The sequence below is a fragment of the Benincasa hispida genome, chromosome 12, assembly GCF_027475165.1.
Source record: "Benincasa hispida cultivar pf3 chromosome 12, pf3_genome.v1.1, whole genome shotgun sequence".
Classification (NCBI taxonomy): Eukaryota; Viridiplantae; Streptophyta; class Magnoliopsida; order Cucurbitales; family Cucurbitaceae; genus Benincasa; species Benincasa hispida.
Window position 1 is genome coordinate 82,230,520 of NC_143489.1, and position 11,996 is coordinate 82,242,515.

Sequence of the window (11,996 nt, forward strand, 5' to 3'; positions counted from 1 at the left end):
TTAGGTTTGGCAAAAACCAAGAGAGGGGATGGGGATGGAGTTGCGGTGGGTAATGATTTCTCTTGTCTAGGGAAGAGAGAGAAATAGATACCCTTTTCTTTTTTATCAAATTTTTTCAAGAGAGATAAAGGGTAATTTGGTCATTTTGTTCGACTATGAATGGGAATGATGATGAGCCATCATGGAGAGTTTGGATGATCATTATGGGAATTTGGCTTTGCTTTAAGCTTTGCTCGTGTGCTCATCCTTAGGTTTACACCATCTTATCACCCTCACTTTCTTGACCATAATCATATCCTATTATCACGCATAGTTTAGAAGATGAGATGCTCAAATTTACATTTCTGCTATTTCATATTTGTTCTTAATAATCGATAGATAGAGAAAAAAATATATATGAAGATAGAGAAAAACGGAAAGAGAAACAAATATCAATTTCGGGCGTACGATGAAACAACGACAGTCAACGAAGGTAAGCGGTTGAGGAGAAGATGGAGCATGGTCTGTGGCAAATGGTGTAGACAGTAGTACTGGTTGGTGAAAGAGAGATATCAGTTTTTTTTAACTTATCCAGTGTAGCATTATCAAATATATCAACAGCTTATCAGTCAAGTGTATTGATAAGCATAAAAGAGAGCATCATTACTAAGTTTATCAGTAGAGTATCAACAAGTACATGATTGACAAATTTATCAACAGTATATCAATCAAGTGCATCATTAAATATATAAGTCAAGTGTAACAAGTTTATGAACAGTATAAACGAGTGTATGGTTAATAAGTACTCAAATATATTAATCAAGTGCATCATTACCAAATATATCAATTGTATCAAGTGTATATTAGTATGAGGACATTTGCGATAATTTACATTTTTTATATGTTGGATTGCCTTTATTTTTATCATTTTTACAAACAACAAATGCGTGAGTTACGAGCCTACTTATTGTAATTAATTTTTTGTAATTTATGATTTATAGCTAATTAAGAATTGTTGTAATGAAAAATAACCAACTATGTATACTATTTGGATATATAGCAACCACCTTTTTAGGAGGTGCAGTTCCTATTTTACCCTTTATAATTATAACGTAAATTGAGATTCCATACCCGATTGGGGGATTTTGTAATTTTCAAAAGAATTATTATCAATCCATTGAGTTAAATAAATAAATATATATATATAAGAATCAAGGCAGCATTGGATTGAATACTTAAAAATAAAATAAATAAACTCCTAGATTAGTGGTTAGTTTAAATACATTCAATTGCTAGATTTTTTTTCTCCATTTTCTTCATTTTACCGTTTTTAATATCGTCAGACATACATTTTTTTTTCCACGTCCATTAATTTCGTTTGAAGATGGAAGAAAATTGTAAAGTTTAGATCCATTTATTGTCCGTTTGAAACTAAAAATAAGCTATTTTGATTCGTACAATAAATTTTCGTTTGATAAGTAATGTAATAAGAAGAAGATTTAGATGCCATTAAATTTGAGGCATCAGAGTTGGAATAAACGGATCGAGAAGAGTTGTTCTTCAACTTTTTTAAATTTAATGATAGAGGCTTTGTAGTATGGTGAAAAGACTTCTATCGAGGTCGATAGATCGTGAGTATATGTCATTGTGGCCATTGATGAGATTGTAAAAATTGTGCCTAAAAAGGGAGTAATGCGCAATCGTTTTACTCAAGGTCCTCGAATCTATCGTACGGCGAAGAAGATGGAGATAATACTTAAAAAAAATTGAAAGTTCGTTTTCTATTGAAAATGAATAAACTATGGAAAAGAAAGTAAAAAAGAGTGAAGTTTCAAAGTTGAAAGCTTTTGATTGAACAAGGTTAGGACAAAAAAGTTGAAATCAGTGAAGTAACCGATCTCTTATGTGTACACGAAGTATTTTATAGAAGATTGATCGAAAGAAAATCAAGGTATTTTATTTATGTATATACAATAGTTAACATGTATATATACACTGTTTGCATCATATATTTACTGGTTTATACTACATTCATCATTGGTACTTCACGTGAACTTTGATTGCGATAATAGGTTTAAGATTTTTTTCTTTTTCATGGCCTTTGTTGCTACTAAACAAGGATGCAAATACTATCTTTTCCGTGTATCTGTTGATAATGTCTAGGTGTAATTTCTAACTTATCTGACTGTAATTCTCAATATAAATATATATAAATTAACTTAAGTTATCTTGGTGTAATTCCAATGTATATTAATCCTAGGTTATTTAATAAGTCTCGGTATCTTATCTATGTAATTTTAGGCCCCATTTGGTAACCATTTGTCTTTTTGTTTTTGAAAATTAAACTTAATGACGCTACTTTCATCTCTAAATTTCTTCATTTGTTACCTACCTTTTATTGATGGTCAAACAAGCCAAATCTTGAAAATTAAAAAAATAAATTTTTAAAACTTGTTTTTGTTCTTGAAATTTGACTAAGAATTGAACCATTGTACTTAGAAAAGATGTAAATCATGGTAAAAAAAATAGAAAAAAATAGACTCAATTTTTAAATATAAAAATAAAAAATAAAGTTGTTATCAAATGGGAGAGTATTTTAATTTGTCAATTTTATAATTAGTGTTTCAACTTGTCAAATTTTATGGTGTGACTCACTGGATTTTTATTGGTATTTTCGTCAAAGTGGGATTTAGATATTAAGTTGAAACTTGGATTTTAGCTATTTTGCAAAAGAAAAGTGGAGTTAGCTGTTTTTCAAGTGAGGATGTTTAGATTTAATTATTTTTCTTGTTGGCCCTTTATTTTTCCCTTTTTGCAAGTAGCCCATAAATAAAAAGAATAAGTCGGGGGAAAAAAAAAAGAAACAAAACAAAACAAAAAAGCAATAATTTATATATATATATATAAAAAAATTAATAATATGTTGGGCTGGGTCTGATCAGTATTTATGGGACTGTGAAAGATGTATATGGATAACGGCCCATATACCAGAGAAACTTAAACTATATACCAAGTTTAATAATATTTTCAAAAATTTACAAATATAGTAAAGCCGGTCAATTATATGGTCTTTCATTAATAGATTCCTATCAATGCTATGATTTATCATCGATAGACTATCTAAATATTGCTATATCTACAAAAAAAAAAAAAAAAAAAAAAATTATATTATACTATATTTATTAATATTTTGGATATTATTATATTTTCAACTGTCTATTAAATTGATTATATTTATAGTAAATACATTCGATGTTCCTATCTTATTTAATCCAAAATACTTAAATATTTTCTAACTTTATCTCTACTCACCAAATGTGAATCCCTATATTTGTTGAATCATCGGGTTCCATCAATTTTGAATTTACTCTATCATATACTTTTTTTAAAAAAATTATTTTTATTTGATTTCCTCATATTTTCTTCTTTTTTTTTTCTGGTATTTTTTTTATTGTTTTCGTATTCCATTTTATCTATTTTTAATTGGGACAGTTTATTCACACTTTGACTAATTTCATAGGACAATTTGTCGGATTCTATAATATTTAGGTGCCAATGAAACTAGTAAGATATTAAATCTTAGGTAGGTGGTGGCCACCATGATTGAATCCATAGTCTCTTAATCCTTTATCAAGATCATATCCCCTATTAACCGAAAAGTCAATCCATGATGGTTATCTATCATCCAAATACTATTTTGAACATTCTAAATCTTTTTTAATGATCGTTTTGTTTTGTTTTTTATATTTGAAGTACCAAAGCTTCTTCAAGTTAAAGTAAGTAATATCGAGAAAAATGTTGGCCATATGATCAAGTGATTGGCCTATGAGTAGTAACATTGAGAAAAATGTTGATTTCTTTTCCCCCAACAAAAATTGATTCTTGTTTAAAAACGCACCAAGAAAAATATAAATCAGATTTTTTTTGGGGGGTTTAAAACATTAAAAAGTTAAATAAAATCACATAAAAAAATCTAAAATCAATATGAAAATCAATAATTTAAGTTGAGGTAGGAGTTATAATTAATACAGAATATATAAAGTTAATAATAAAACATTTGAAAAGAGAAAATACGACCATCCCTTCAATAACTTGTGATTGAACATTTGAGTGTCAGTTGCACATTAAAGATTTATACAACTCGATACACTATTTTTCAAATTATACAAATATTTTCATCCCTGCAAACCGAGAATTTATGCAACAAAGTAGTTTGTGTGCACTTTGTTTCTAATGATTATTATAAATTATTGGAAGGCAACAATATAATATAATACTAAATAAAACTTATTGTTTGTTTTAAAACCTTTACATAAATCTCATTACATTCAAACTATGATTTTATCCCCCATCTATTGCATCTTTTATTAGTTTACACTCATTCAATAATAGAAAGAGAGGGGGGGAAAAGAGGGGAAAAAAACAATTAAAGAAGAAAAAAATGGTGACAATTAATAATAGAAATAAAAAATCACACAAATCTGTTAAATGGCTTTCTTCCAACCCCAGCAGGCAATGAAACAGAAGAATCCACACTCAAATTGCCCACAGATTGGTTGTAATTATTATCCAAAACCCTTTGAGAGTTATTATTTGCTGATGAGTCCTTTGAGAACAACAAATTGGGTTTGTTCCATTTGAAAGGGAAGGAAATTCTTGTTTTTGAGTGAGTACTAATAGGAGTAGGTGTGGAACAGCCTCTTAGCTTGGCTTTGGCTGAAACCGTGGGAGCCATGTAATGTGGCACTGTAAAAGGAGGGCAACTAGTAAGGCTTTCATCATCTTTTATTCCCACATCAAATGGTGACGAATCACCTCTTGCCTTCGAAAACGATCTCGAGGTTGCCGGTGGGGTTCGGAACGTATTCGGAGAGGTTCGGGATGGTTTGGTCGCAGTGGCAAGGAGTATGGTCGGTTTTGTGGACTTTGGTGTGAGAGTTGGTTGATGGTGATCAATATTATTGTGGAGATGGTGTTTGTTGTTATTAGGGTTTAGGGTTTGGTTTTGTTGTGGAGTTTGAGGTGCAAGAAGGAAATTCTTGAGAGTTTGAGGTTCGGAATTAGGGAGATTATTTGATGAAGGTAATTGGCGCTCTAACCAGTTCCACCACCATGGGAATCCCGCACTTCTAATATCTGTCATTACTGCTTGAGTTGAATTTGGACTGGCCTTCCACAACTACAATACAAATTATTCTTCAATCATATAGGATATGGTTTTATCTTTTTTAGAGAAAGATACAATGGAATATGTGAATCAGTAGATACGCTAGGATATTTCAACTAGGTTGACAAATTCGTCATATCCCAATCCCAAATTTCATTAATAATTATTTGAGTACGGAAGGTATTTGGGAAGATCACAAAGGAAGCAATACAAAGTAAAAATCTAGGAGGGATAGAGATAAGCACCAAATGTTGAAGATCAAGTTAAACATGGTAGAAGGATATGGTTTTATACTTCATAAAAAGTTGGAAATAATATATTTTCTTAATTAAAAATATTAAATTTAATTTATTCTAAATCACTTTAAGTAATCTAATATCGTTTGATAATCATTTAGTTTTTAAAAATCAAGCTTAAAATTAAGCATGCCCCTTTCATCGATTGATTGATTTATTTTGTTATCTGCTTTTTAGGAGTTGTTTCAAAAATTAAGCCAAAGTTTTGAAAACTAAAAAAAATTGTTTTAATTTTAAAACTAGTTTTGCGTTTGAAATTTTAGTTAAGAAATCAAACGTGTCTCAGGAAAGATGAAAGTTATGGTAAAAAAAGTGGTAAGAAAACAAATACAATTTTTTTTTTAAAAAAAAAAATCAAATAATCATCAAATGATCAGGTCTTTTGATTTTTAAGAGAGAGAAATTACGATAAAATAGCAAAACCAAAATACTATATTAAAAACAGATCTTATAACAACTCGTTTAGCTAATATTTCGAGAGTGAAAACACAACGTAAAAGATAAAACACAATCCTTGTATTTAAACCGTAGATGATTTAGAAAACAAAAGTATTATCAAATGGAACTAAACTATTTTATAATACCTGATGGGAATATGCATAAGCCATTGCCCTCTCCCTTTTGACTATAGCCTCTGCTTTTCTTTGCAATCTTGCTTCAATTTCCTCTCTTGTTAGCAAACTATCATCCCAATCTTCTTGGTTACCTGCCTCAGACTACACACACATATATATACATCGTTCCATTGTTAGCTTTAACATTACAAGAACAAGGAAATGCTATTTCTTTTTTAACCTTGTTTAATTTAAGGGGTAATTTTAAATTTTTAAGTTTATTTCTTTTAACAATCTCTCTCATAAGTAAGATAAGATCTAATATGAGCATTCTTTGAATTCAACGACATGTAGATATGGGAATTTATATTTCTTAATCGATTGAGTTACGTTTAAATTTGACCAGAGTAATTAATATGAATGATGTTGAATGAAATTTAAAAAAAAAAATTGATATCGTAGATATTTGAATTCAATATCTTTTACTATGTTATCGCATTTAAATATCACTAAGCACAAAAGCAAAAATTGATAAGTTATAGTAAATTTGATATTTAAAATGTGTTCTTTACCACTTACTTATACATGTGTGTTACTTTTAAATATTAATTTGAACTTATGATCTCCTACTCCAATGTCATATTAAGAGATCCAAACACTACATTAATTAACTGATAAGCTAGAACAAAACAAAAATGGATGTCTTATTCTAATACCATATCGAATTATCGCTAAATTTAAAAAGCTTAAGCGAACATTTGATGTTAGGGTTATGTGTAAAGTCGGATATTTTTCAATTCGTTCCTCGAAGCGATGAAACGAAATAAACGAAAAGCAATCGAAACAAATGAACTTTGGAGGATAAGTTGTAATATATATGGATGGTGTGAGAAGAGAGAAATTATTATGAAAACTCACAGCTTGAGTGAAGCTCAATTTGGCTAAGGCAGTGTCAATGTCTTTGTGGTTAGGGCCATGATGGAGAGGCTGAGTGTCAAGCATTTGAATCCTTCTGGATTGAATTTGAGACTGAACCCTAACCAACAGCTGCATTTGCTTCATTGCATTCATTGTTTGCCTCTTCACATTTTGCCCTCTCACCACTCCTTGAAGTCTCACCAACCCCTTCAATGCTCTAAAGCTCCTCCTTGCCTATATGAAAATAGTTAATATCAAACAAAGCATTCATGAGGATATGATCCAAATGATATGATATATAGGTAACTTGAAGAACAAAACTTACCACATAACCTCTGTATGCAGCTTGAATTTTTGTTGCTGATGCATGATGATTTCGGAGAGTCGGTTCGGGCCGAAAGCGAAAGCCTTTAGGGCGATTTGCAACCCTCGGAGGAGAGACGGGCGGAGAGGGTTGCCGAGCGGAGGAGATTCTTGGAGAAGCATTTCTAGGAGTAACAAAGGGAGGTGTTGGTGGTGAGGAAGAAGCTGGTCTCAATGTAACTCTCTGTTGCTCTCTCTCTAAATCCAAGAAGATCTTCTCAACACTACTTGGCTCCCTAAATAGGGGAATGAAGGAATTATTGGACTCTCCATGCCTTAATTTTCCAACTCCTTTGTTCTTTTCTTTCTTGTTTCTCTTCTCAAATTCCTGCCAAAAAAGTGAGTTTTCAACATAAGAATAATGTTACTATTCATATATTTGGCTCATATTTTGTGATATATTTGAACTTGCAAACTATAGTCTTAAACCGTAGAGTACTTTTGAGGATAATAATTAAATGTATAAAAAATATCTTAAAAGAATTGTAAATCTAGCAAAATCTATCAATGATAACTCTACTGCTAATAGACCCCTAATATTAGTGATATGGTCTATTACTGATAGATTTCGAAAGTAAAATCTAAAATTTGCTACATATGTAAATTCTTTTATATTGTGCTATATCTGTAAATATTTTAACAGGTGACTTTTAAGCTCTACTAACATCACAAGACTTTACTTTATGAGTCAAATATTCTCTAAATGTATCTCACTCTAGTATGTAAAATTTTCTTTTGGTTAAAAAAAAAAAAAAAAAATTCAACCTGCTATTTTTATTTTTCATTTCAAATACTGAGTCTTTGTGAGTTTAAGGTAAATGGAATGAAGCTAATTAAAAAATTTCAAAACTCAATTATATAAAATTTGTCCTTGTTTTGAATTTTTTCCCCAAAAGAAACCAAGATTTACATGTAGATGTAGGACTATAATTCAAATGAATCTTAAATTTGTGTACAAATTGCAATTAATTAGATGCATTCTCATGCTCATAAATTGCCACTTCTAACGATTTGGTGTCCTCATACTTCATTTATTCTACATCGTATCTATAAAATGTGTTACTATTTTAGCATAGATGAAAAAACATAAAAAAAATTAAGATCTCGTTTGGTAACTATTTTATTTTTTTATTTTTGTTTTTTAAAATTAAGTCTATGGACACTACTTTCACCTCTAAATTTCTTCATTTGTTATCTACTTTTAACTAATAGTTTAAAAAATAAAGCTAAATTTTGAGAAAGTTATTTTTGTTTTTGGAAATGGGCTAAGAATTCAACCATAGTACTTAAAAAAACGCAATCATTCTAAGAAATATGGATGGAATATGTTTATTTTTTTAAAAAAAATATAAATAAAAAACGAAATAATTATCAAATGGGATCTAGGAAAATGAAAATAGAGGGTAAAAATTATTGAAATTGCCAAAAATATCCCTGAAAAATCATAATTAACATACATTTCCTGGCTTTTCCTTGGAGTTAGGTGTAAAAGCTCTCCTTATAGCAGCAATCCAACTTCCTTTTTTACCCATGGACCTAGCATCACTTTTTATCCCTACAATAGAAATGTCAACAATAAAAAAAAAAACAAAAACAAAAACGAAAAAACAAAAAAACAAAAAACAAAAAAACAAAAAACAAAACTTTGATTTTAATTATTTCAACATTTTGATAACAAAAACTCCAAGAAATTTATAAGGGAAGTACACTATTAAATACTTCATTCGAAAATGCCATTAAATTACTTGTTTTTTTAGTTTACTTAGATTTTCAGTTTGAAATGCGTTTCATCTTAATGTTTCAAAATTTTATTGTTTAGTCATTTAAAAATAGGTTTTAAAAGGTTTGTAAGTAATTTTTAAAATTTTAAATTTTAAATTAATAATAATTAAAAAAGAAGAGAGGAGGGTGGAGGAGAGAGAAAAAAATAATTTTGCAATTATCATTTTTAATTTAAGACGTCAAGTTAAATTTTAAAATATTAATCGAAAATTACTCATAAAGTTTTTAAACATATTCTTAAAATTTCGGTATATTGAAATTCAGAGACTAAATTTCTTTTCATATTTTTATTAGATAAGAACTTAGATGTTTTAAAAAGGCGAAAATAAAGAGAATTATGCACAATCAAATTTATTTCACTAATGTATGTATTTGGGATTTTTTTTTTTAATTACTTTCTTTCTTTTGGTAATTTTTTTTAATCAGAAATAGTTGGTAGGCATTTTTTTTTTTTACTCTCAAAATGTTTTTTTTAGTGATGGTTTGTTTGGTAGGATATCTTCATTTCAAAGTTATAATAAAAATTGTGAATAGTAATTTCAGCTTTCAGGCATATAATTCTAATATCTTCCAATAATTTTACATTCTATAAAGAGTTTAAAATTTAATTTATAAAAAGAAATTCTTAATTTCAAATCATCATAAAAATTGTAAATAGTAATTTCAACTTTCAAGCTTTCTCTTTCCCCCATCTTTATCCACAAAATCAAAGAAAAGAAATTTTTTTATAAGAGCATAAAGAAGGGGGGAAAAGTTAGGAACAAAATCATGACCTCTTCCTTCATCTTCCCTTAAAAAAACATAAATGAATATTATAATTTAAAAATTTCAATTTAAAATGAAAATTTCAATTTAGTTAGAATTTAGTTCTAATTTGATAAAACTCCCATGAATATAATCTCTACAATAGGATCTATTTTGAAAACTATTAAACAATATAGATTAAATTTATAACTTTTAAAACCCTAGAATCAAATTTTGTAATTAAATTAACCAAAGAATTATACATTTGAGCCATAATTGAGTAGTTTCAGTGAAACATGTTAAACACATTAAAAAAAACCCAAAAAAAAAAATTAAAATACCTTGTAACATCCATGGCAAAATAATTTTGTAAAAATCTAAGACATATTAAGAAGGTTAGAAAATTATGCATATAAAAAAGAATATGATATTTCTAATATTGTCTTTAAAATTATTAGAAAATGAAAAGAGAAGAAGCACAATGAATGAACAATACCTCATTATAAAGCTTGGGCAGCAACAAGAAAGAAAAAAGGGAAGAAGAGAGAAATTAAAGAGAGCCAAAAAATAGAGAATTGAAGAAGAACAATTCCTCAATCTCTCTCATCTTTGTCTCTCAATTTCATATTTTTTTCAAAACAAAATTTTGTTCAAATATGTCTCTCTCTCTTTTAAAGAAAACAACTTTAGATCTGCCTTTTAATTTGTATATATATATATATATATATATATATGATATTTGGGCTTATTTTTCTAGCCACCTTTCACCTTTTAAGGGATTTATAAGTTTTTTTTTTTTCTTCTCTCTTTTATTTTGGTTAAATGATTAGAAAGAAGGGAGTTGGCCATTTTCTCACTCAATGAGAAACCCAACTCCAACTAACTTTACTTCAATGGTAAGAATAATTGATAACACACTTTGGCATAGACCAAACTACTCTATAATTATAACCATCTTTCTTTCTTTCTTTCTTTCCTTAATCATTTCATTCCATTATTTAATTATATATTTTCCTTTCATAAAGTATTGCAACATTTTCTAGCAATAATTGATGCTTCATTGGAAAAGGAGAATGATAATGGTAAGTGTACTGGAAATGGAAATGTATTTTTAAGTGTTTAATTTAAAAAATGAGTCATTTTAAAAAAAGAATAGAGTATTTGATAACAATTCAAAATAGTTTTTTAATAGTATTTTCAACTATTTTTGTCAAAAGTGTTTAAATAAAAATGATTTTTTTATAGAAAAAATACTTTTTTCTCAAGTTAATCTAAATGGATTTATTGTTTTATATACTAAACTATTGCTTCGGTTAACATAACTAAGATTATTATTTTTGTGTTTTTATGGTTATGTCAAGTTTCATCTTTTTTTTTTTTTAATTTCAAAAGTTTCGATTTTGTCGTCGTATCTATACTATTAACTTATGTTTAAACTTGAGATCATCAAAACAAAAATGAGAATATAGTCAAACGGTCCTAATTGAACTTTCAAACTGGTAAGGTTTAATTCATAAGATGAAAATAATAATAATAATAATACTATATAGATTCATAAACTTTCAACCCAAAATAATTATTTGTACCATGGAATATTTTTAATATAAAAATTTCTGGCTACATTTCAAGATAACTTTATTGAGGGTAGTGCCAAACTCCAAAATATGATTGAATAAAAAAAATAAAAAAAGAAAACGAAGGAAAATGAAAGAACTGAAATAGTAAGATTGTATTGGACTTGATATCAAAAGTACAAGTATTGATTGTGAACAAAAACTTAAATTATAGAGATGAAAATAAATATAGGATTATTTTTAAATATAAAAAATTGAATGAAAATATTTATAAATATAGCAAAATTTTACCGTCTATTTGTAATAGTCCACAATAGATAATTATTTAAATAGTAGTCTGTTGCAAACTATTATAGATAGACAGTGATATTTTGCTATTATTTATAAATATTTTCAATAATTTTATCATTTAAAATAACTCTTCATAAATATATCAAACATTTTATTTTTTAAATATCTTCAATAAATTTTTACGTAAATCTAATTAAATTTGTTTTGGAACCCATTACTTTATCCATACACATTACTTTAAATATTTTGATATGTACGTTAATGAATTTTGTAAATGAACTAAATATATTTTTATATTAGGCTGAAGCAAATTCATTAGAAAATCAAT

At 27.9% G+C, this 11,996-nt stretch overlaps 1 protein-coding gene across 1 annotated transcript; it reads right to left on the bottom strand.

Annotated features, from left to right (window-relative positions):
- Positions 1–4,250: 4,250 nt before the first annotated feature.
- Positions 4,251–10,719, bottom strand: LOC120092845 (protein IQ-DOMAIN 13-like). The gene is made up of 6 exons (XM_039051073.2): positions 10,300–10,719; positions 8,735–8,832; positions 7,240–7,605; positions 6,915–7,148; positions 6,027–6,158; positions 4,251–5,158 (listed from the first exon to the last, which is right to left on the bottom strand). Exons 2-6 carry the CDS (start codon positions 8,807–8,809, stop codon positions 4,451–4,453), a joined length of 1,515 nt encoding a protein of 504 aa, XP_038907001.1. The 5' UTR covers positions 8,810–8,832; positions 10,300–10,719; the 3' UTR covers positions 4,251–4,450.
- Between the last annotated feature and the right edge of the window lie 1,277 nt (positions 10,720–11,996).

What these genes read in the sequence shown, in the direction of transcription:
- LOC120092845 (XM_039051073.2), bottom strand. Translation starts at nt 8,809, where the DNA reads ATGGGTAAAAAAGGAAGTTGGATTGCTGCTATAAGGAGAGCTTTTACA. An exon ending in CTGCATACAGAGGTTATGTG is followed by an intron (nt 7,149 to 7,239) that starts GTAAGTTTTGTT and finishes ATTTTCATATAG; the next exon opens with GCAAGGAGGAGCTTTAGAGC. An exon ending in CTTATGCATATTCCCATCAG is followed by an intron (nt 5,159 to 6,026) that starts GTATTATAAAAT and finishes TTTGTATTGTAG; the next exon opens with TTGTGGAAGGCCAGTCCAAA.